Here is a 25,926-nt window from a genome sequence, read left to right as displayed (position 1 = left end):
ATTTTTGTGATAGGCAGAGTGGATAGTGAGAGAGAGAGACAGAGAGAAAGGTCTTCCTTTTTGCCATTGGTTCACCCTCCAGTGGCCGCTGCGGCCGACGCATCTCGCTGATCCGAAGCCAGGAGCTAGGTGCTTCTCCTGGTCTCCCATGCGGGTGCAGGGCCCAAGGACTTGGGCCATCCTCCACTGCCTTCCCGGGCCATAGCAGAGAGCTGGCCTGGAAGAGGGGCAACTGGGACAGAATCTGGCGCCCCAATCGGGACTAGAACCCGGTGTGCCGGCGCCGCAAGGTGGAGGATTAGCCTATTAAGCCATGGTGCCGGCAGAATATTATGACTTTAAATATATTTTGTATTTACAGAGACTTTGGTCTTCGTTTAGTTAAGGTAGTTTAAAAACAGTACTCCTACGGAAATAGAATCTGAGTCCCCTGCAGGGATTTGAAAGATTATGTGTATAATGTGATGTGATTTTTTTTTTTTTCATTTATGTTTAATCAGATTATAAAGACTTTGGAGCACTTGCCTATTCCTACTAAAAATATGTTGGAGGAAAGCAAAGTACTTCCAATTATTCAACGTTGGTCCCAGACCAAGACTGCTGTCCCTCAGCTGAGTGAAGGAGATGGGTATTCTAGTGAGAATACATCACGTGCCCACACACCACTCAACACGCCTGATCCTTCTAACAAGCTGGGCACAGAAGCTGACACAGACACTCCCAAGAAACTCATGTTTCGTAGACTTAAAATTATAAGTGAAAATAGCATGGACAGTGCAATCTCTGATGCAACCAGTGAACTGGAAGGCAAGGATGGCAAAGAGGACCTTGATCAGTTAGAAAATGTGCCTATAGAGGAGGAGGAAGAGTTGCAGTCACAACAACTGCTCTCACAGCTGCCTGAATCCAAAGTTGATAGTGAAACCACCCTGGAGGCCAGTAAGCTACCTACATCTGAACCAGAGGCTGATACTGAAATGGAGCCCAAAGAGAGCAATGGCACAAAACTAGAAGAACCTATTGCTGAGGAAACACCATCTCAAGATGAAGAGGAGGGTGTGTCTGATGTGGAGAGTGAGAGGAGTCAAGAACAACCAGATAAAACTGTGGATATAAGTGATTTAGCCACCAAGCTACTGGACAGTTGGAAAGATCTAAAGGTAAGAAAACATTTTTTGTTAATTTTAACCTGAATCACTCAGCTTTAGACCAATTAAGCCTACTTTTCTAGCCATGTGTATGTCTCAACAATGAAGTACCATCTCTTTTACTATTGGCTAGTAATGAATATCTCAGACATTGTTTAGACCTTGGCAAGAATCATACCAGCCAAACTAAGATATAAATGTTCCTTTTTCCTCATTCAGAATGTATATCAGAACTGTGACTTCATCATTCAAGTGCTCTTCACAGTAGACTAAAACAAAAAATCCATTGAGTAACAAATTTATGATTCTATTCTAAAACTTAAACTATTTAATTGGAAATCACTGTATTGGCTTAATGGAAAGTTACTTAAATTGAAAGTAACTGAAAAATCAAGATAAATTGGCAACTTCTCATCAAAAATAATTGAATATTTTTGTTTTAGAAAAGCGACTTTACAGATCAAGTTGGATATTTAGTTCCACTATTGTTTCTGAAATAGGTCTACTTTTAAATGCCTATTTCTGTTTTTCTAGAGGAAAAGTAGAAAAGTCTGGGCCCTTCTATCTAATATATAGATAATCTCTTGTTCAGGAATGTAGCAAAATATGCAGGGTTTGCTTCGCAGAAAACCCCAAGTGTGGGTCTTGGATAAACACAAGAGTGAGTAAGAAGATGAGCCTGTAAGAGACATGGTACATTGTGGTTTTAAGTGATCTAAACCTGAGAGCCAGGTTTTGAGGACCCTGTCACCTACAGGTGACTTCCTAGCTCCTGTTTTTATGTTCATCCTTTCTCATGCCAGAGCTGAAGCAACCAGATAAAACAGTCCAGATTTATTTGCAGCAAGATGAAAATCTGAATCCTCCCTGCCCCTAAGTATGACTACAAAGCTCACCCCATGTGATCCTGTGATTTTACCTAATGGAATTTGCCTTACACTGAGCAAAATGAGTTGATTGTTCACTGTGCTTCCTGATTTCCTGTGTTGAGACCCTTCTCTAGCATGATGGTTTCACCTTTTTAACCCATTTGAGCTCTTATTCATGCTATTTTTAGTGCTTACGATTCAGCATAAGCTCAGCCTTACTGTCTTATGAAATCTGACTTTTATGTAAATATAAAAGAAAAGATTCATAGTAAATCTGCTTATGAAACAATATGTGTGAACTTTTAGGAGTCAGATTGTACTTAATTGAAAGAGATACTGGATGGTCACTTGGTGGACCTTTACTTAAGGCCTGCTTTGTGACAGCACAGGAATCCCTAAAGAAGTCTGTCTTGTGTTTGGAAGCTATTGGTGGGGCTGGCACCATGACTGTAGTACAGGAACAAAGGTAGAGTTGGGGAGAGGTACATAATGCATATGGATAAGGCCTTTACAGCCATAGTTTAATAGAAGGAGAGTGAATGGGGTTGTTGACTCAGTCGTTTGCCTAAGTCTCTGGTGAACATAATTTTTAAAAATTGCTAAGATATTACCACAAACTTGTTTTTTCTTAAAATCTGGAAAACATACATTTTTGTTTCTCTTTTTGAATATTTCTGTAATTGTAATGGTGTGAATTAATCTGTAGGATATTCTGACCCAATTAGATATAACTGGGGTAATTTAAACTCAAACTCTGAGTTTATACATTTTTTTCAAGTCCTGCAAAATTATTTCTTCCCTTTCTTCTAATCTCCCCCTCCTATCCGAACGATCAAAGCAGTTTCACAGAAATATGTAGCTTGATGATCCTCATGACTTGAAGTTTAAAATTTTATTTGTACTTAAAATGTGTCCTTCATACTTTGCATTTATCCTGATTATTAGTATCAAATAGGGAGCCAGTAAATAAAATTCTTTTGTCTTCAAACTTTAGCTTGCTCTGGAATCATTACCCATCTAGAATTGCATTATTGAGAGTTGTTTTTATTTGTGAACTGTGGTGTTTTGTTAACACATTGGTGCGGGGGGTTCTTAATTCATCTATCACTCTAATTAACATTTACTATGGCTCTGATTTTAAAATTCTGATTATGGTTGTCCTTAAAAAACATACACACACATACTCACACACAGAGAGACACACACACACATTTTAGATAGCATTTAACCAGAATCCTAAAAATACAGAACCTATAATTTGAAAATGTACTAGAGAAAAATATTGACTTAATGTGAATACTACGTATTCATACTATCCCGGCATTGAAAGAGTTAACTACTTCTGTCTGACTTCCACCTATGTTCAAGTAGACATTGCCTGAAAAGAAAATGTCTTATTCAACCAACCTTTATTAAGCAACTGTTACCATCCTCTGTTTTAGTTGCTGATACTTAATTCCAAGATCACTCTAAAAAGCATTGATCTAAGATTGTGGTTATATTAACCACCCCAAGCCTCTTTGGCCTTCAGGGGACACCATAATATTACTGGATATGTGTTCCATTTGACTTTTGTACACACTGGATGGAATGAAGAATGGAAAGGGATTTCTTCTGATGCCTTAATCTTGGTTTTGCTATGAAGGCAGACTGTAGGGATCATCAATAAATGAAAGAGGGTGGGAGGGAAGGGAATGAAGCTTCGTGAATTACTCTTTGTCCTCCCAGATCTAATGATGATCCCCCTTGTAACTTGAACCATTTCCATCTAGCTTCTCAGGGCAGCAAGGAGCTTGTTAACATCACCAGCTGACCATGTGTCTCCCTTTCTCAACTCCATTTCCAACTTCGTGCTGAAGAAAAACAAGAACCTAGCGTGCATTCTGTGAAGAAACAGGAAGATGGTTGGGAAGTTGGATGATGCATGAAAAATATAATAGGTGAAAAGAGGACAGAGGTGGTTAACTCACTGGCGCCGGCGTTATTTTGGTGCGTCCATTGCCGACAATGGATGTCGTTCCGGGGAAATCCCTACTCCTGGCGAGAAAGGATTAAGTGAGCTACTTTTTCTATACCTATATACACAGGACCACTGCCTTGACTCCACAGGGCTTACACATTTTGACTCCTTAAGTAGAACGTCAACCAGAAATATCACCTAGCACATTGCCACTTATGAGCATGTATTCATTTTCATGTGCAAATTTGCTGGGCTACGTTTTCAGCAGGGACATGTGCATATATTTCTGTTCACAAAGGAATTGTTGTACATTATCCCTCTTACTGAAAATATACCCCAGATTTCACAGAACAAAACAACTGATTAAAAGTGGTGACTAATTATAAATTAACAGCAAAATCTTCATTCCTTTGGATCATGAGAAGAGGAGGTAAGGTTCCTGTGTGTACTTGGCAGTTTTGGTTGCCATTAAATACCTAGAAGTTATGGTTAATGATTCCAGAGCCTCTCTTAAAAACACTTAGATTATAATGTTTATAACGGATATATATATATATATGTATATATATATATATATATATATTACAGGGATATACACACACACCCCTCTCCTTGTAGAGAAATCTGAGTAGTGCTCTTTGCTCCAAGATTTAGATGATTTAGGGACAACATTTCCTATGTGTATTAAGTTGAGCTCTCTTTGATGACTATTCTTATTCTTCTCTCTTTTCATCATTATCTCAAGACATTATCTTTAATGTAAAAACATTTTTTGCCTGCAAAGCTAAGCATTAAGCTGTACCAAGAGTTGAAATAAAACAAAGTTACCCAAAACTTAAAAGTTTTGAGTCACTGTTTAGAATTTCACTCCATCACTAAAACTGTAATGTAAAATCTGCTATGGAACATTTTAAAATGAAATTACATGTGCTGAATTCCTGTAGTTAATTTTAAAATCCTTAACAGAGTAAGGTTATTGTGTTATCCATAGGAATCATATTACCTGTCTTTTAAAAAAAAATCAGAATTGCCCCCCAAAGAATGCTATTTTAGGTACTGCTACATTGTGAAATTTTTCTAAGTGTCTTCTTTTGGTAAAAGGCAAAAATGGTCTAAAATTTACTAATAATCCATTTTTTCAAAATTTAATACATACTTTCATCTAAATCAGGGCTTGGTCAAATCTGCCCAAGTGCCTGTTTTTATATATATTTAAAATACATATATATATATATATATTTTTTTAAACACAGCCATGCTTCCTCATTTATATATTATCTTTGGCTGCTTTTGCATTATGATGGTAGTGTTGAGCAGTTGTAACAGAGATGGGACAGCCCAAAAAGCCTAAAACATTTACTGTCTTGTCCTTTACAGAAAGTTTGCCAACACCTGGTCTAAACGATAAAGTACAGAATCTGGCTGCTCTAAACATTCTGGTTTTGAATGAAGTCATTTTCACTTTACTCTTTTGGGTGAGCTCTTAATTCTGTTTCCCTAAAGACATATGTTTCTATTACCCATAAAGTTAGTTTTAAAACAAGAAGTTTTGACTCTGTTTAGGAAAAACTAAGTTATTTGGATGTAAGACTATCTGAGAAGTAGGAGAGTGTGTATTATAGAATTTCCATGCTAGAAGAGACTTTTATGGAATGTTGTTCTTCCCTCTGGAACATGACCAAGTCATTCAGAAACTTAAGAGATTTGTCCAGTATAAATATAGATGATATACTCTAGTCTTATTTTTAACTGTAATGGAGCTATATAAAATTTCCTTTTTAATACTTAAAATTTTTTAATTCTGATGGAAGTTCAGATTTGCAGAAAAATTGCATGAATAATACTCTGTATGTATTCCATGTACAGTACATGTTCTGGTGACAAATGCAGAAAATTTAGGCTAAAAATTCCAGAAACTCTTCACTCATATTCCACAATGTTAATATTTTATCAAATTTTATCATTTTCTCTTAGCTTTAAATTTTTAGTCAAAGGACAGAAAGATAGAGTTCTCATTCACTGGTTTACTTCTGAAATGCTTCCAGTGGCCAGGACTGACCTGAGCAGAAGCTAGGAGCCAGCATCTTGGTCCAGGTCTCCCACGTGAGAGGCAGGGACCCAGCTGTTGGGAATATCACTTGTTTCCTCTCAGAATGCACATTAGCAGGAAGCTAGAATGGAGAGCAGAGCCAGGACCTGAACCCATACATTCTGATATGGGACACAGGTGTGTTAACTGCTAGGCCAAATGACCATCCCTCTTTGTTTTTCCCTGATTTTTTAAAAGAATAGGTTATGAATGTCCTAGTGCTCCTAAAATATTTGGTGTGTATTTTCTAAACAAAAGGATATTCCCCTTATTACTTTAATATACTTACTAAATTCAGCAAATCAAGCCATACAATACCACTGATGATCTAATCAATGTTTCTCGTTCAGGTTTTATCAACGGTTCGTTTAATGTCCTTTACAATGAAAAAATAAGAATATTTTCCTTCCACTAACAATCTAATATGGAAGCAACCTTACATTGAGCTGTGTCTTTTTACTGTCCTTTGTCTTCCTCTGTCTTATAAACTTCACGTTACTTAATATTTTTAAACTTTGCACGTTATCCTTCAGTTTGGATTTGTCTGAAGTTTTTTTGTTTGAATTCAGATTATATGGTTTTTGTCATGATTATTGCAGTAGTAGTGTTCTTCACATGATGTTAATTTTTTCCCATTAATGATATTGTCAACTTTGATCATTTGGTTAAGGTATCTGCAAATCTTCCTCCAATGTAGTTACTGTTTTCCTCCTTGTAATTAAGTATCACATTTGAAGAACTTTGGAAAAGTAAAATTTTATTTTTCATCAAATTTATCCATCAGATTCAGCATCCAATGATTTGGCTGAATCATTTACTACTGTGATGATTACCAAGTGGTGATTTTTGTAATGCATCATTCTTTTTACTTCTGTCTTTATTGGTTGGCTTTACCTGCTTTCTCATTTATTTATTCATTGATTTATATTAGTTTAGACTCATGGGTTCTTATTTTGTCAGTGGATTATGATCCTAATTGCATTATTGGTTGCTTAAATTGTCCCATATTTAGCAAACAGTTGGTTTCTGTGTCATTTTGACATTTCCACTATTTTTTGTTTTTTAACTTTCTGGCACAGAGTGCTGTTTGAGACTAATCTTTTTTTTTTTTTTTAATTTTTTTAATTTTTGACAGGCAGAGTAGACAGAGAGAGAGAGAGAGAAAGGTCTTCCTTTGCCGTTGGTTTACCCTCCAATGGCTGCCGCGGCCGGCGCACCGCGCTGATCAGAAGGCAGGAGACAGGTGCTTATCCTGGTCTCCCATGCGGGTGCAGGGCCCAAGGACTTGGGCCATCCTCCACTGCACTCCCTGGCCATAGCAGAGAGCTGGCCTGGAAGAGGGGCAACCGGGACAGAATCCGGCGCCCCAACCAGGACTAGAACCCGGTGTGCCGGTGCCACTAGGCGGAGGATTAGCCTGTTGAGCCACGGCGCTGGCCGAGACTAATCTTATACTTCACTTTTCCCAGCCCTCAGTTAGCCATTTTTTCAAGAAGCTTTGGTTACATGGGGGATGATACTTTGAAACCGGTATTTGAGTTCTAGATAAAGTCATTCCTGCTGGGGACATTGCTTCTAGGACCTGCCAGCTGATTGTATTAAAAGTGTGTGTATGAGTGAATGTGTATGTACAACATGCTTGGACCACTCTATCATATCTCTTTTGTTAATCTGAGACTACCCCTTCTTCTGAATCTTCTGTACCTCCTTTTATGTTTCTCAGTGGCATTTCCTCTTGTGCCTGGCCCTTCAAAGTTCCTAATTCTTGGAGCAGCTGAGATTTCTTTTGCCTTATATGTTAAATAGGTTACATCTTGCTCTTTTAATTCAGGCCCCTATCATTTCTTGCCTAGACTGTTGCAGCAGCCTATTTGTCCTTTTTGCCATTCTTCCCTCTTCACCACCCTCATATTAATCCCTCATTGTGGTACAGAATTGTCTTATAAAAATGCAAATGTGGTTAATAGGAATCTCTAGTAGCACCACAGACATTCCCATTCTTCAAAGAACAAAGCCTTTAGTATATTGTAAAGGAGATACTTCTGTGTTTATCTAACCTTGTTGCCCAACATTTTCTCTTACACATTCAGTTCATGAGTTGTATCAGTTGATGGATTTTTATCTCTCCCAGTCCTTGAGCATACTATTCTCCTTGCTTGGAATATACTTTAAAAACAAAAACAAAAAACTCCCTTTATTTAGACCTACCGTTGTAGTTCATCCTTTATTTTTTGCTTGTTTTTAAAGATTTATTTATCTGCAAGGTAGAATTACAGAGAAAAGGAGGGAAAGAGAGAGTGCAAGTAAGAGATCCATCTTCTATCTGCTGGGTCACTCCCCAAATGGACACAATGGCCAGGCCAAAGCCAGGAGACTGGGACTTCATCTGGGTCCCATGTGGGTGGCAGGAACCCAAGCACCTGAAGCCATCTTCCACTGCCATCCCAGGCACTACAGCAAGGGAGCTGGATTCAAAGTAGAGAAGCCGGTTCTTGTATGAGATGGCTTAACTTACTGCCCCACGACATCAGCCCCCTGTGGTTAATTTCTTTGTGGTGCCTAGATATTTTCTCTGTTTCTATACTATTGTAATCTTAACAAATTACTAAAATTAATTACTTATATACTTTCCTCTGCTAGACTCTGACATTTTCACCGGTTGGGGGAACCATTTCTTAATCTGTACTAGGAGTTACTTTTATATTGGTATCTTCATGGTAATGTTTTTCAAATTAAGTTAATTCTTAAAAACAGTGAATGACTACTATATGCCCCCTACAATCTGTGCTACTTTCAATAGTCAGAATAATCTTGATTATTATTATTATTATTATTTACATTTGAAAGGCAGAGATAGAAGAGAGAGGTCTTCCATCCACTGTTCACTCCCCAGATGGCCATAATGGCCAGGGCTGGGTTGAGCTGAAGCCAGGAGCCAGGAGCTTCTTCCTGGTCTCCACGTGGGTCTCTCTCACTGTCCACTCTGCCTGTCAAAAAAGAAGAAGTGGAGCAGCCGGGACTCAAAACAGCACCTATTTGGGTTGCTGGCACTGCAGGCGGAGGCTACAGCACCAGCCCTGACAATAATCTTTGAAAAATAGAAATCTGTTCATGTCAGCGTGCTTTTTAAAATTTTTGAGTGGTTCCTTATTACACTGTTAGAATTTAAGTCCATTTTTCTTCCTTCCTTCCTTCCTTTCACTTATTTTATTTATTTGAAAGAGTTACAGAGAGGCATAGAGACAGAGAGAGAGAGAGAGATCTTCCATCTGCTGGTTCATTCCCCAAATGGTTGCCCTGGCTGGAGCTAAGCTTCTCCCAGGTCTCTCACGTGGGTGCAAGGGCCCAAGGACTTTGCCAGATTCAAGAGCAGGGAGCTGGATCAGAAGTGGAGCAGCTGAGATTTGAACCATTGCCTATATGGGATGCCAGCACAACAGGATGGAGCTTTTACCCGCTGTGCCACAGTGCAGGCCCCATATGTCCTTTTTTTTTTTTTTTTTTTTGGGTGGGGGGGGGAGGGGGCAGGCAGAGTGGACAGTGAGAGAGAGAGACAGAGAGAAAGGTCTTCCTTTGCCGTTGGTTCACCCTCCAGTGGCTGCCACAGCCAGTGCGCCGTGGCCGGCGCACTGCGCTGATCTGATGGCAGGAGCCAGGTGGTTCTCCTGGTCTCCCATGGGGTGCAGGACCCAAGCACTTGGGCCATCCTCCACTGCACTCCCTGGCCACAGCAGAGAGCTGGCCTGGAAGAGGGGCAACCAGGACAGAATCCAGTGCCCCGACCAGGGCTAGAACCCGGTGTGCCGGCGCCACAAGGCGGAGGATTAGCCTAGTGAGCTGCGGCACTGGCCGTCTTTTTTCTTAACATGGCTGGCATGCCATGGCATAATCTGAACCCCGTGTCTTTTTTCCTTTGAAAGAGAAACAAATCTCTCATCCACTGTTTCATTCCCCAAATGCCGGCAGCAGCTGTCCTGGACATGGTCAAGGCCAGGAGCCAGGAACTCAATCCAGGTTTTCCTAAGTGGGTGGCAGGGACCCAACCTCTTGAGCTTTCACCTCTACGTCCCAGGGTCTGCATTAGCGGTAAGCTAGAATCAGAAGCAGAGCCAAGACTCAAACCCAGGTACTCTGAAATGGAATGCAGGTGTCCCAAGCTGCATCTCAATTACTTTGCGAAATTTCTTTTTTAAAGATTTATTTTATTTATTTGAGTTACAAAGAGACATAGAGCCAGAGAGAAAGAGAGATCTTCTGTCCGCTGGTTCACTCCCCAAATGACCACAGTGGCCAGAGTTGAGCTGTTCCGAACCCAGGAGCCAGGAGCTTCCTCTGGGTCTCCCACGTGGGTGCAGGGGCTCAAGCACTTGGGCTGTCTTCACCTGCTGTCCCAGGCCATAGCAGAGAGCTGGATCAGAAGTGGAGCAGCCAGGACTTGAACCAGTGCCTATGTGAGATGTCAGCACTGCAGGCCAGGGCTTTAACCCGCTGCGTCACAATGCCAGCAACCAAGTTTATTTCTATACTTTCACTTCAAGCAATTCTAGTTCAGCACTGGTTGTCTGCTGCTAATGTGCTGTGTGCCCCCACACACTGAACAAATTAATTCCTAACAACAAATTCACTCCTAAACAAATTCCTTCCTAAAAAAAACACTTTATTTTTGTCTAGATAGCTCTTCTCAGTTGAGTTTGATCTTGTGCCTCAGGAAAGCCATCCTGTTCTTCGAGTTGATCCTGCCCTTTGTGTATGCTTGCAGCATATCCTTTCCAGTCATAACATTTGATAATGGTACATTGAGCAAAGACACAAACTATTCTCTCTTGGCTACTTAGTTCTTTTCAGAGCACTGTAAAGAGCCTCGTATGTAGTTTGGCACTTTATATATATTTAAATGAAAAAGTAAAGAAGGACCATCTTTTTCCATGGTACTAGTCTCCATCTTGAGTTAATATCTAAGAATTTCATCTAGTCTTATCAAACCTGTGAAGTAAGTGGTAGTGAAGTAGCAACAAATGGGCCCATGGGGTTATTATCTATCTTTTAAGTAACAGAACTATAAAGTGACTCAGATCATCTTCCAATTTATTTATTTATTTGTTTAGGATTTATTTGAAAGAGTTACAGAGAGAGAGAGGTTTTCCATCTTTTGGTTCACTCCCCAGATGGCTTCAACGGCTGGAGCTGTGCCGATCGGAAGCCAGGAGCTTCTTCCGCGTCTCCTATGTGGGTGCAGGGGCCCAAGGACTTGGGCCATCTTCCACTGCTATCCCAGGCCATAGCAAAGAGCTGGGTCGGAAAAGGAGCAGCCAGGACTAGAACTGGCACACATATGGGATGCCAGGTCAGGGCTTTAGCCTGCTGCGCCACAGCTAGATCTTTGAATTTAAATCTTGTGTTCTTCTGGTATGTTTTCTGATCCCCCCAAAAAATAGTGATTTCTTTGTAATTCCTGAGAGTTCATGCAATTTTCTATCTTTAGCAAATACTTGACATGTTATTCTTTATCTTAATTTCAGATTTAGAACCTAATAAGTCTGAATTCATTGTATAATCATAGAAACTGTTTAGTGCTTTAAGAATCATTTTTTTTTCCTTTATGCTGCAGAGATTTTTAATTTGTGATCCCTGACTGAACTTTGGGGGGATTTTCAGAATTTCTTAAAACACAAAACTACAGGCTTTTCAAGGGGATGAGGATCTATTAATAAGAACAACATTTATGACAGGGCTGTAGATTCAAGGATTATTCACAACATTAATGGAAAACCATGCAGTTTTCAAAAATTTTTTGTACCAAAATAAACCTTTACCTCCACTTTTCTGTGAACATTTTGAAGTACTCTCAAATGTGGTTTGGGAGAGGAATGAACTGTAGTCTGGAAAGTGTTTTCCAGGTGATTAGAACATCAGGAGGGCCCGTGTACGTAACTTCCGAGTTGGGGTGACTACTGTTAACTGGTAACTCCAGTGAAGACACTTTGAGAGTGTGGTGCTATTTAAGTTTTAATTAGAGAAATTTTTGAGGAAATAGTTAAATGTGAAGAATATAAAGAAAAATCTTAGATCTGGAATTAATTTGTCTTAGCCCAGTATATTAATGTAGAATAAAACTGAGCATTGGTAAGGGAAATCCTCTGAATTGTAGTCAAGATAAATAAGGCTGTAGAGAAGAAGGGGGTGGGTCTGAACAGCAGTGAAGTGGGATAATTTTTAGGTATGACACTGAAGAGCAGCATTTAGAAGCTGCTTTATGAAGGCCAAGTTCCTTTGACCTTATGTCTCCTGGGCTGTGTGTACCAGAAATACACATTCAGTGCACTAGAGTCTTTTAATACTGTACCTCAGGCTTTTTCTGAGGCCTGTTGTCTTTTTTCTTACTTCAGTTTTTAAAATAGACCCTTCCCGCACACAAATGGTACAGCCTTTATATGAGTAAGACATACAGTGAGATATTTCTATTCCATAGTAAATCAGTTCTCTTTCACCTCTACCTCTCTCCTATTCCTTGGAGGCAAGCAGTTCAACCGGTTTTGAGTATAGCTTTCCAGAGATAACTTGTGTATTGTGCATATATTTTGATATATTTTGTCATATAAAACTGGCAGCATTATTCAGCCCTTTACTTTTTTTTTTTTTTTTTTTTTGACAGGCAGAGTGGACAGTGAGAGAGAGAGATAGAGAGAAAGGTCTTCCTTTTTGCCGTTGGTTCACCCTCCAATGGCCGCCGCAGTAGGTGCGCTGCGGCCGGCACACCGCACTGATCCAATGACAGGAGCCAGGTGTTTATCCTGGTCTCCCATGGAGTGCAGGGCCCAAGCACTTGGGCCATCCTCCACTGCACTCCCTGGCCACAGCAGAGAGCTGGCCTGGAAGAGGGGCAACCGGGTCAGCCCTTTACTTTTTATTTGATAAATTGTGAGTGTTGTTTCATACCTGCTTATAAAGAATTTATTTTTCATAGCTGTGTAGTATTTTATTGTACAGATATACCATCATTTATTTATTCCATCTCCTATTATAGCCATTTAGGTTGATTACTTTGGCTTAGCAGCCAGTAATTTTGACCTAAATCATTTCACACATATGAAAACTAGACATGTGCAGTAAATGATTAAAAGTATTGGGAGTCATGATCTATGTCATGTCATTTTGGTAGGCATTGCCAAATTGTTCTTTTTTTTTTTTTGACAGGCAGAGTTGATAGAGACAGACAGAGAGAAAGGTCTTCCTGTTTGCCGTTGGTTCACCCTCCAATGACCGCTGCGGCCGGCGCATCTCGCTGATCTGAAGCCAGGAGCCAGGCGCTTCTCCTGGTCTCCCATGCGGGTGCAGGGCCCAAGCACTTGGGCCATCCTCCACTGCCTTCCCGGGCCATAGCAGAGAGCTGGCCTGGAAGAGGGTTAACCGGGATAGAATCCGGTGCCCCAATCGGGACTAGAACCCGGTGTGCCGGCGCCGCAAGGCAGAGGATTAGCCTGTTAAGCCACGGTGCCAGCCGCCAAATTGTTCTTTATAGCTATTGTGCCAGTTCAGCTTTCCTCAGCAATGCATATGCATAAAAGTGCCCATTTCATTTAACTTTGGCCAACCAGGTTGTCAGGCTATCTTGGTTAGACTGATGGACAAATTGGTACATTATTGTAGTTTTAATTTGCTTTTCTTTTATGTGTTGCATAATATATAACTGTATATCCAGCTTTAAAAACTGTTATAAATTGTCTTAGTAACTAAAACAGTTTTTTTTTTTTTTAAGATTTATTGATTTATTTGAAAGGCAGAATTACAGAGATGCAAAGGCAGAGAGGTCTTCCATCACTCCCCAGGTGGCCACAGTGGCTGGAGCTGAGCCAATCCAAAGCCAGGATCTTATTTGAGGTGTCCCATGAGGGTGCAGGGGCCCATGGACTTGAGCCATTTTCTGCTTTCCCAGGCGATAGCAGAGAACCGGATTGGAAGTGGAGCAGCTGGGACTCGAACTGGCACCCATATGGGATGCCAGTACTGCAGGCGGTGGCCTTATCCACTATACCACAGCACCAACCTCTAAAACAGATCTTGCTATTTTAATTTCTTGAGAGAGAACAGTTACCTGAAGTTAAAGTATCTTTTTGGGATTTTAGAAGAATAAACAAATTAATATTCCACTCCCCCTTTTTCTTCTCCTACCTCTCATTCTGCCTTCCTCTCCCTTTTTCTGTGTGATTTTTATGAAAATTCCAGATATTATCCTCAAAGTTGTCTTTCCATTTCTCACAGCCATATCCCTCTGACTAGTGTAAATCGCCCTCAGTGCAGGTGCAGACTTAGTAGGCCATAGTCCTTTTGTTTCCTGTTTTACCCTCAGCCTTTTCAATCAGAAGTACTTCACATTTCTTTTAATTCTTGAAAATTTATCTTCATTATTTCTTAAAATAATTTCATGTCCCCTAGAATTCTCTTTACTTGAGTTGGCACTTGAACTTTTAGACTCTATATCTCATAACTTCACTTTCATATTGTTCTCTTTATCCTCTCATGTTGCTTTTTGTCTGTTCTTCCAGCTAGAAATTGGCACTTTGCTCAGTCGTCTTTTTTTTTTAAGATTTATTTATTTATTTTGAAAGTCAGAGTTACACAGAGAGGAGAGGCAGAGAGAGATCTTTCACCCGCTGGTTCACTCCCCAATTGGTCGCAATGGCCAGAACTGCGCCGATCTGAAGCCAGGAGCCAGGAGCTTCTTCCGGGTCTCCCACGCAGGTACAGGGGCCCAAGGACTTGGGCCATCTTCTACTGCTTTCCCAGGCCATAGCAGAGAGCTGGATCAGAAATGGAGCAGCCCGGTTGTGAACTGGCACCCACATGGGATTGCCGGCGCCCCAGGCCAGGGCGTTAACCCACTGCACTACAGTGCTGGCCCCAAGTTTCAGCCCTTTTAGTATCATCATTTTATTTTATTTTTATTTTATTGACAGGCAGAGTTAGAGAGAAAGAGTATCATCTTCTTAAAACTTCAACTCTACTAAGACTTGGAAATGGTGTAGCATGAATATAACAAGAATATTGTTGTTTGTTTAGATCCCTCTGAGGGGCCTCGACAGCATGGTCTCCCATACTGTAATCTCCTGACTCACAATTCTATGTTGTCTCATAAATATGCCAGTCTTTAGAGTTTTTAGTAAAGTACCATAATTTTACACTAAGGGCTAACGTGAATGAGCCCAAGTCAGGTAAGCATTTTCTGCAGTGAATTCTGTGGCCTATGTGACATTGTTCCAAACAGACTTCATATCACTTAGACTAACTTGAATACTCTCTATTCATGAGACATAATGGTCTTAAGAATGTCCCAGTAAACTTCACTTGACTGTTTGCTTCTCAGTTTTCAATATTGTGGGCCTTTGGAAAGCTTAAGTTGCATTTTTAGAACCTCATTCTGGTGATTGATAAAATGAGGAGGACCGAGTAGATAATCAGTTTTTGACTTGAATTTTGTGTGAAGCTTTGAGTAATAGAAGATTAAGTTAATAAGTCCAAACGCCTGGGTACATACTGGTTTAATAAACAGTCAGATAGAACTGAGAGTGTCAGCTTTGTCTTTCCTGTCTTTATACTTTAATATTACCCACAGCTAGAAACTGACAGCTAGACAACTCCAGAGGAATGGTTTGGAATGTATTCTCTCTAAGGGCAGAAGCTGTCCAGGAGGAAACAGCCCAGATGGCTCTGAACTGAGGGCAGGTATATATCCTAAATTCTCTCTTGTGAGGAGGAGAATGCATGAAGACTGCTAAGAGATGCCAGTAGTTTAGTAGTTCTCAACCTTCTCTATGCATCAGAATCAGATCTAAGATCTGCATTGGGTGGAATCTGGAATTGTGAGCTGGAGCCAGGAATTGAACTTAGACATTCTGACATGGGGCACCCACTTCTCCACTGGTAGGCCAAATGCCTGCCTTAGTAGAGTTTTCTAAAGCTGAAATAAGATAATGGATTTGAAGTGTTTATAGTGTAATGCCTGGCACACAGGATAAGTGCACAGATATAGCAGTTATTTTACTTTGTCAACATCTGTGTGTTATTGGAAGTTTTATTACCTTTTGTTTGCATGCATATGGATTTATCTTCATCTATAGTATGCACTCGTCATCTTTAGTGGCGACTAAATACCACATCTTAACCCTTATCCAGGTGTGTGACAGGAGAGTTATTTCTTTTTCCACAAATGTTGCTAGAACCAACAGTCATGTAGAGAGAAGAGTTCTTTGATTTTTTTGGAATATATTCCCAAAATGGAATCACCAGATCACGAGTTTGGTTAATATAAGATTACTATAAAAATGGAGGATATTGTATTTATGTGCTGTTTGAGAGCATTTGAGTGAATAAAGAAATGTGCCCAAGAGTTGCCTGATGAACTTAGAATCACATGGAATTAATTGCCAAAGAGCAAAATAGGTTCCAAGAGTTAGATTCACACAAAACAAAAGGTGCCTCAGAGCTTAAAAACAAGCTTGCATTTCTTGAGATCTATTTTGATACAATGTTAAATGCCATTTCAAGAGCAACAGTGATCTAATGCTTCTTTTCTGTTTTTATAATAGCAGTATAAAATGTTATATTTGGCCATTAGTTGAGTTGGTTTACAGGAAATTAGGTTGAATAGCAGGAGTTGTCTTTACACATGTAATTTTTCTGAAATGATTCCATGTAACTGGTTATTACTGATGTTGTCTTCCATAAGTAGGATGGCAAGTGAAATGTTTGAGTTACCCTTTTTTTTTTTTTTTTAAAGATTTTTTTTTTGAAAGGCAGAGCTATAGAAAGGCAGAGGCAGAGAGAGAGATGTGTGGGTGGGGCTTTCCATTCACTAGTTCACTCCCCAAATGGCAGCAATGGAAGCCAGGAGCTTCTTGTGGTTCTCCCACGTGGGTGCAGAGGCCCAAGGACTCAGGCCATCTTCTACTGCTTTCCCAGGCGATAGCAGAGAGCTGGATTGGAAGTGGAGCAGCCAGGACTTGAACTGGCACCCTTACGGGATGCTGGCAGTGCAGGCAGTGGCTTTACCTGCTACGCCACCATGCCAGCCCCTAGAGTTATCTTTATGAATACTCTTATTATAATGAAACTATAGATGACTTCAGTTTACTTGTAGGAATGCATTTGTAGAAAATTAAGATTCTTGCGAAGTGTATTCTTGCTAGAAATATAATGCCCCAGTCACTTGGTGTGCTCCTTTTTTTAGTGAGATCATACAAGGATGGTAGAAAATAAAAATTTATATGTGTTTCAGTCAAATTTTGAAGATTAAATGCCAACTCTTTGAACCAACCCCCTGCCCCCATTTCTTTGTTGCCGTGTGAAAGCAGTCAGTTTGAAAGCAGTCATTATTTCTACCTCTTAATAATCAACTTTCTTATTTCTGGTTTATTTTTTGCAGGAGGTATATCGTATTCCCAAAAAAAGTCAAACTGAAAAGGAGAACACAGGTAGGTATTTAGAGATACTCTATGTAGACGGCTTTACAAATGCTGTTGATTTATACATATATGACATGATTTATATATTGACTACCCTACAGTTGATATTTTAAAACTTAGCACATCAGGCTGCTTTTCTACAGGTTACAAATCAGGGTTATGGGGCAGTTGAAGGTTTTTACATTTTGAATTGACAGACTTCTTTGCTAAAAGTAACAGGAACATCTTGCATTGGCTGTTTGTGTTCATAGAACTTGTTAGAAATGTTGAACACTTGGCCTGAGTGTTTGATGAGGAAAAGAAGGAAAGGATATTCATGGAAGAGTTTTACTAGGCTCAGTGAACAGACAATATGTTGTATCTCATTTGAATTCAAGACTGGGTAGATGAGAGAAGGGTCCATAGATGCATTTGTTCGATAGCAGTTTTATTATAAAGTTGACATACTATCATGATGGAGAAAAGTCTACCCAGTAAACTTTTAAAAACCACTTTTCCCTTAGTAACTGAACGAGGAAGGGATGCTGTTGGCTTCAGAGATCAAACAGCTGCCCCAAAGACTCCTAACAGGTCAAGAGAGAGAGATCCAGACAAGCAAACTCAAAATAAAGAGAAAAGAAAGCGAAGAGGTTCTCTCTCACCACCTCCTTCTGCTTATGAGCGGGGAACAAAAAGGCCAGATGACAGGTAAGTGTCTTTTCTGAGTTACTCTCTTTTTGGAGCAAGTCAAAAAGACCTAAGACATTTATAGTCAGTATTCTGTATCTTCTGAATTCCACATCCAAAGATTCAACAGAATATTTGGAGGAAAAAATCGTGTCTACTGAATGTATACAGACTTTTCCAAACAGTAAAACAAATATTTACATAGCATTTGCATTGTATTGCATATTATAAGTAATCTAGAGTTGATTTAAGTACAATATATGTGGGTTACATGCAGATATTAAGCCCTTTTCTGTAAGGGGCTTGAGTGCCTGCATATCTTAGCATCCATGGGGGACTTGGAACAATCTCCTGCAGACATAAGGAAAAGCTGTACTTCTCAATTGGGATGTCAAGGACTTTTGGAATTAGCGTCTTCTCTTGATAAGTGAGTATGAAACTTCACTGATAAACCTTGGGAAGGATTCTTTTTTGAGTGAAGAGTAATAAGATTTTTGTACTTGAATAGTTTTTATTTGATAACATTTAAATGCAATTTGAGGAATAAAATGTTCTTGAAAAGACAGTAGAATTTGATGGAAGGTAATTCTTTAAAAATAATGATAGCTTTGGGGCTGGTGCTGTGGTGAATCAGATAAAGCCGCCATCTGCAGTGTAGACATCCCATATGGGCGCCGGTTCATTTCCTGGCTACTCCACTTCTAATGCTCTCTGCTATGGTCTGGGTGGCAGGGGCCGGGGCCTATGGAGTTGGGCCATCTTCTACTGCTTTCCCTTAGTTTTTTGTTAGTTTTGATTTGTTGCTGATGTCCAGATACACAATTGACTTTTTTTTTTAATCCACTGTTGACGTTTTGTTAAACTTTTTTTTAAAAGATTTATTTATTTATTTGAAAGAGTTGCACAGAGAGAGTAGAGGCAGAGAGAGAGAAGGTCTTTTATCCGATGGTTCACTCCCCAACTGGCCGCAATGACCCGAGCTGCGCTGATCCGAAGCCAGGAGCCAAGAGCTTCCTCCAGGTCTCCCACGCGTGTGCAGGGGCCCAAGGACCCAGGCCATCTTCTGCTGATTTCCCAGGCCATAGCAGAGAGCTGGATCGGAAGTGGAGCAGCTGTGGCTCGAACTGGTGCCCATATGGGATGCCGGCGCCTCAGGCCAGGGCTTTAACCCGCTGCGCCACAGCGCTGGCCCCCACAATTGACTTTTTCTTGGTCTCATGTCTGTAGACCATGTAAAACTTCCTAATTTTAATGATTTGTATGAGTTTCTGTACTCCCTCCATTGGTTTTTGTCTGTAGCATTTATTATATGAATTTGTTTTCCTTTTTTCTTATTAATCCTTTTTCAAGCTTTATTTTGCTAGCAAGATCTCCAGTGCATATAATAGAATGACGATGTTTCTTATCTTGATAATTGATTTCTATTCATATTTTTATTTCCTTTTTTAAGGAATTTTTTTTTAACTTCTTAATATGACTAACTGGATTCTTTAACCTATAATTTTTAGAATGTTATCACTTCTAAAAAGATGTTTAAGTATATAATTTCTCCATAAGTACCATTTGAAGTGTCTTTTCAGTCATGCAATTTCTATAATAATCCACTTCTAATTTTTTTTTTTTAAAGTATGTATTTGAAAGGTGAAGTTGCCAAGAGAGAGAGAATGAGATTTACAGAGGGAGAGGGAGAGGTCATCCATCCTACTGTTTCACTTCCCAGATGGCTGCAACAGCCGTGGCTGTGCCAAGACAAAGCAAGAAGCCAAGAACTTCATCTGATCTCCCTTGTGGGTGACAGGAGCCCAAACACTTGGGCCATCTTCTGTTCCTTTTCCTAGGCCATTAGCAGGGAGTTGATTGGAAGTGGAGCAGCCAGGACTCCAAACTGGCATGCATATGGGATGCTGGAGTCACAGATGATGGCTTTACCCAACTACGCCACAACACCAGCCCTGAATTGTTGCATTTTTTTTTTTTTTAAGATTGATTTATTATTTATTTGAAAGGAAGTGTTGCAGAGAGGCAGAGGCAGAGAGAGAGGTCTACCATCTACTGGTTCACTCCCCAAATAGCCCCAATGACTGGAGCTTGGCTAATGTGTAGTCAGGAGCCAGGAGCTTCTTCTGGGTCTCCCATGTGGATGCACAGGGCCAAAGGACTTGGGCCATCTTCTACTGCTTTCCAGGCCATAGCAAGAGGTGGATCGGAAGTGAAGCAGCCAGGCCTAGAACTGGTGCTTTAGTAATGAGTGGGATAGCATTTATTAATTCTTTGATTGTGTCTGCAATTTAGGGAAAAACTTAATATGGTCCTCTTATTGTTTTTTTCCTAGATATGATACACCAACTTCTAAAAAGAAAGTACGAATTAAAGACCGCAATAAACTTTCTACAGAGGAGCGCCGGAAGTTGTTTGAGCAAGAGGTGGCTCAGCGCGAGGCTCAAAAACAGCAGCAGCAGATGCAGAACTTGGGAATGACATCACCGCTGCCCTATGACTCTCTTGGCTTCAATGCCCCTCATCACCCTTTTGCTGGCTACCCACCAGGTTATCCCATGCAGGCCTATGTGGATCCCAGCAATCCCAATGCTGGAAAGGTGCTCCTGCCCACACCTAGCATGGACCCTGTGTGTTCTCCTGCTCCTTATGATCATGCTCAGCCTTTGGTGGGACATTCTGCAGAACCCCTAGCTGCCCCTCCAGCAGTGCCAGTGGTGCCACATGTGGCAGCCCCTGTGGAAGTTTCCAGTTCACAATATGTGACCCAGAGTGATGGTGTGGTACACCAAGACTCCAGCGTTGCTGTCTTGCCAGTGCCAGCTCCAGGCCCAGTCCAGGGACAGAATTATAATGTTTGGGATTCAAACCAACAGTCTGTCAGTGTACAGCAACAGTACTCTCCTGCACAATCTCAAGCAACCATATATTATCAAGGGCAGACATGTCCAACTGTCTATGGTGTGACATCACCTTATTCACAGACAACTCCACCAATTGTACAGGTAACTAATTCTGGAACCTCTGTTTTATAGTCTGTGGGATGCTAATTCAGTCTGGTCATAGGGGAGAAATCTTGCCATTAATCATTTGTGTACATTGGTCAGTTTTAGATATATTGGTTATCATCCCAAAACTTAGCAGCTCAAGGCAATAAGTTATTATTACCTCACATATCCATGCGCCAGAAATTCAGAAGCAAGTTAAGTAGGTCTGGCTCAGGGTTTTTCATTAAATTGCAGTAGGGCTGTTAGGCAGAGTTGCCTTGTCTGAAGACTAGACTAAGAATGCAGAATTCACTTTAGCTCACTCAAGTGGTTGTTAGCAGGCTTCAGTTCCTTGCCATGTGGGCCACAGTTGGGCTGCTCAAAACACACCAGGAGCTTTGCCCAAAGAAATGATCAAGGTGGGGAGGAGGCTTCAACATAGAAACTGCAGTGTCTTTTATAATGCAATCTTGGAAGTGAAGCATTGCTTCTCTTATATTCTGTTGGTCACATAGAGAGGAAAGAGAGATGGTTGAAGAAGGTGAATACCAGGAGATGGTGACCATGGAGGCTTGGCTACCACAATATAGTGAAAATAATGTAAGCTGGTGCCGTGGCTCAACAGGCTAATCCTCTGCCTAGCAGCGCCGGCACACCGGGTTCTAGTCCCGGTCGGGGCACCGGATTCTATCCCGGTTAACCCTCTTCCAGCCTAGCTCTCTGCTATGGCCCGGGAGTGCAGTGGAGGATGGCCCAAGTGCTTGGGCCCTGCACTCCATGGGAGACCAGGATAAGCACCTATCTCCTGCCTTCGGATCAGCGCGGTGCGCCGGCCGCGGCAGCCATTGGAGGGTAACCAACAGCAAAGGAAGACCTTTCTCTCTGTCTCTCTCTCTCTCACTGTCCACTCTGCCTGTCAAAAAAAAAAAAAAAAAAAGAAAGAAAGAAAGAAAGAAAGAAAGAAAATAATGTATTAACATAGTTATCTTAGGCCGATGCCATGGCTCAACAGGCTAATCCTCCGCCTAGCAGCGCCGGCACACCGGGTTCTAGTCCCGGTTGGGGCGCTGGATTCTGTCCCAGTTGCCCCTCTTCCAGGCCAGCTCTCTGCTGTGGCCCGGGAGTGCAGTGGAGGATGGCCCAAGTGCTTGGGCCCTGCACCCGCATGGGAGACCAGGAGAAGCACCTGGCTCCTGCCTTCAGATCGGCGCAGCGTGCCAGCCACGGCGGCCATTGGAGGGTGAACCAACAGCAAAGGAAGACCTTTCTCTCTGTCTGTCTCTCTCTCACTGTCCACTCTGCCTGTCAAAAAAAAAAAAAATTATCTTTTGGATCACTCTCTCCTTTCTGCTTATAGGCAGAACTTATATACAGTTTATTATTCTATATTCCTTCCAAAGATGAACCCTTTGTCATAGTAATTGAGCTAGGAGATGGGTTGCCCTTTTATTCCTCTAGACCCAGCCTGTATTTTATTTTTTATATCCGTTATATTTATCACCATGAAGTTTGCTGTTATGACTGACACACTGAGCCTAAGGATATTACTTTGGTAGAAAATGGTAATGTTAAGTTCAAAAGCTCAGTGTACTGGTTTTATATCTCAAAGTGTATTTTTGCATTTTTAGATGAAGTTTATTTTTTTCCAACAAAGTGGTACGTTTTAAGCCTAAGAAATGAATGTGCCAAACATCATCCTTACTATATTCCTGTGTGTCTCCCATTACTTCTCCATCACCCATAAAGGTGAATTTTAATGGCTGTTGAAGACTTAGAACAGTTTTTCCTCATACATTGTTTAGTATTAAATAATAATTTTATTTTGTATCTTTATGATGAACTTGTACCACAATTTTTTAATGACTTTGACAAAATGTCCTACTTTAATTCCTAAAACTAACTATACTAATGTGTTGAATTTTTTTAATTCTTTTAGTCACATGTTTGGACATTTTATGTTTATGTAATCTTGAAGACTTAGTTTTTTATTTTTTTCTGACATGATTTTTTTCTTTTTTAAGATGGTAAGGTATACTTTGTTCAAAGGGTTAGTGGTTGATAGAGGTACTACTGCAACAGGGTCTTATTATGGTGGGAGAGAGACTGGAGAGACTGCTAATTCTTTTTTCCAAATAATTGCTATGTGTTTTTATATATGTGTGTATAAACATATACTTACCTATAATGGTTTAATGACTACATGTAATATCCCCTTTGCTTACAAGATCCTTTATCCATTTTCCTATTGTAATCATTCAAATGAGAAGTTCTTTTTCATTCCTGTTCCTAGCATGATATTGAAAATACTTTTTTTTTTTTTTTTTTTTTTTTTAAGATTTATTTTATTCATCTGAAGGAGTTAGGGAGAGACAGAGGGAGGTCTTTCCATCTACTGGTTCACTCCCCAAACAACAGCTGGGGTTGGGCCAGGCTGAAGCCAGGAGCCAGGGGCTTCTTTGAGATCTCCCACATGGGTGCAGGTGCCCTGGCATTTGGGTCATCTTTCTGCTACTCTCCCAGGCTCATTAGCAGGGAGCTGGATTAAAAGTGGAGCAGCCAGAAACCAACCTGTGCTCATATGGAATGCCCGTGTTACGGACAACAGCTTAACCTGTGCTGCAGCACTGGCCCCAACATTGAATATTCTTGTAGTTTTGTGAGTTTTTTGCTAGTATTAAATACTTGGCTTAAAATGAATGTTATATACCTAATAAGGCTAGTAAGAAAATGGACATTATTAGTCATCAAATGGGAGTTTTCTTAATATTTTTTGATATGTTTAATTCTGCCTGCAGCACAATGTTTTAAGGAATTTTAAGCTAGTTACTTAGGTCCTAATTTGTTCTGTGTGTCGCTATAATCTCTCTTAGACCAAGCCATTATTTTTTTTTTTTTTTTTTTTTGGACAGGCAGAGTGGACAGTGAGAGAGAGAGACAGACAGAGAGAAAGGTCTTCCTTTGCTGTTGGTTCACCCTCCAATGGCCGCCGTGGCCGGCGTGCTGTGGCCGGTGCACCACACTGATCAGAAGGCAGGAGCCAGGTACTTCTCCTGGTCTCCCATGCGGGTGCAGGGCCCAAGCACTTGGGCCATCCTCCACTGCACTCCCGGGCCACAGCAGAGAGCTGGCCTGGAAGAGGGGCAACTGGGACAGAATCCAGCGCCCCGACCGGGACTAGAACCTGGTGTGCCGGCGCTGCTAGGCAGAGGATTAGCCTGTTGAGCCACAGCGCCGGCCCCAAGCCATTGGTTTTAAGTTCTTCCCTAAGAATATGTATCAGGGATACAATAAATGGTTTACTTCTGTCCCAGTCCTATTTCTGAAATATATCCTTATATGTATTTAAAGCTTACAGCAATAGAAAATAGATTTTAAGATTCCACAGTGGAGCACTCACTGTTAAGTGGTTATTTTTTAAAAAGAAAAAAAAAAAGAGGCAGAGAGAGAGAAGGTCTTCTCTCCGATGGTTCGCTCCCCAACTGACCGCAGTGGCCGGAGCTGCACCAATCCGAAGCCAGGAGCTTTTTCCAGGTCTCCCATGCAGGTGCAGGGGCCCAAGGACCTGGGCCATCTTCTACTGCTTTCCCAGGCCATAGCAGAGAGCTGGATAGGAAGAGGAGCAGCTGGGACTAGAACCAGTGCCTATATGGGCTGCCAGTGCTTCAGGCCAGGGTGTTAACTCACTGCGCCACAGCTCCGCCCCTGATTCCAGTCTTTGCATCAGTTCCTACCAAGTAATTTTTATTGACCTGGCTAATCCATTTTGCATATGTTTAAGACCATCCTCCTTTCCCATATCTATATTAGTTGATCAGAGATAATTTGGGGCTTTGAGTAATGAGAAGCATAGAGCATATTTTTAGCATTTTTTAAATTTATTTGACAGGTAGAGTTACAGACAGAGAGAAAGGTCTTCCTTCTGTTGGTTCACTCCCCAAATGGCCGCTACAACCGGTGCTGCGCCAATCTGAATCTAGGAGCCAGGTGCTTCTTTCTGGTCTCCCATGTGGGTGCAGGGGCCCAAGGACTTGGGCCATCCTCCACTGACCTCCCAGGCCACAGCAGAGAGCTGGACTGGAAGAGGAACAACCAGGACTAGAACCCGGCGCCCGGGGGATGCCAGCACTGCAGGCGGAAGATTAGCCAAGTGAGCCACGGCACCAGCCCCAGCATATTTTTAAGTTCTGGCCCATCATTTATGTATGTCTTGGTGTCAGACACTTAAATTCTTTAATCTTAGTTTTCTTATCTTCAGATTAAGTAGAATGCTTCAGAGTAGTTGAGATTTGCATACGATAAATGAGTATTAACAGTGATAGAGGGGCTATTGTTGTGGCATACTGGGTTAAGTCACCAAGGGTGATGCTGGCATCCCATAGCAGAGTGCCATTTAAAAGCCCAGCTAGTCTGCCTCCAATCGAGCATCTTGCTAATGCATCTGGGAAAGCAGTGGAAGATGACCCAAGTACTTGGGTCTATGCCACCCATGTAGGAAACTATGATGGAATTCCTGACTCCTGGCTTCAGCCTGGTTGTTGTAGCCATTCGAGAGTGAATCAAGGGATGGAATGTTTGTCTTTTTCTCCCCCCCCCCCCCCGTTGGTTCGCCTTTCAAATTAATAAATAAATTCATTTTCTTTAAAAAAATTCGTGGAAAATGCATATTATGAAAAAATTTTGGGTTAAGGTTTGGGTTTGGTTAGGGCATGGATTTCAGAAAGTGCACTAAAATAAACCTGTCTTTTAATACT

At 41.0% G+C, this 25,926-nt stretch overlaps 1 protein-coding gene across 5 annotated transcripts in view; it reads left to right on the top strand.

Moving 5' to 3' along the window:
• Positions 1-25,926, top strand: part of SETD2 (SET domain containing 2, histone lysine methyltransferase) — a 118,662-nt gene that overhangs the window by 62,886 nt on the left and 29,850 nt on the right. For 4 of the 5 annotated variants that reach the window (XM_062200726.1, XM_062200725.1, XM_062200727.1 and 1 more), the window contains 4 exons: positions 501-1,160; positions 17,486-17,534; positions 18,029-18,212; positions 20,524-21,193. In XM_062200726.1, coding sequence (XP_062056710.1) covers positions 501-1,160; positions 17,486-17,534; positions 18,029-18,212; positions 20,524-21,193 — 1,563 coding nt within the window. Of the gene's footprint in view, positions 1-500; positions 1,161-3,789; positions 3,958-17,485; positions 17,535-18,028; positions 18,213-20,523; positions 21,194-25,926 lie in introns of those variants that run through there. The other variant, XR_009866788.1, reaches the window with a different exon arrangement.

This window comes from Lepus europaeus, chromosome 9 (genome assembly GCF_033115175.1).
Source record: "Lepus europaeus isolate LE1 chromosome 9, mLepTim1.pri, whole genome shotgun sequence".
NCBI classification, from domain to species: domain Eukaryota; kingdom Metazoa; phylum Chordata; class Mammalia; order Lagomorpha; family Leporidae; genus Lepus; species Lepus europaeus.
This window is presented reverse-complemented; position numbering and strand designations above follow the sequence as displayed.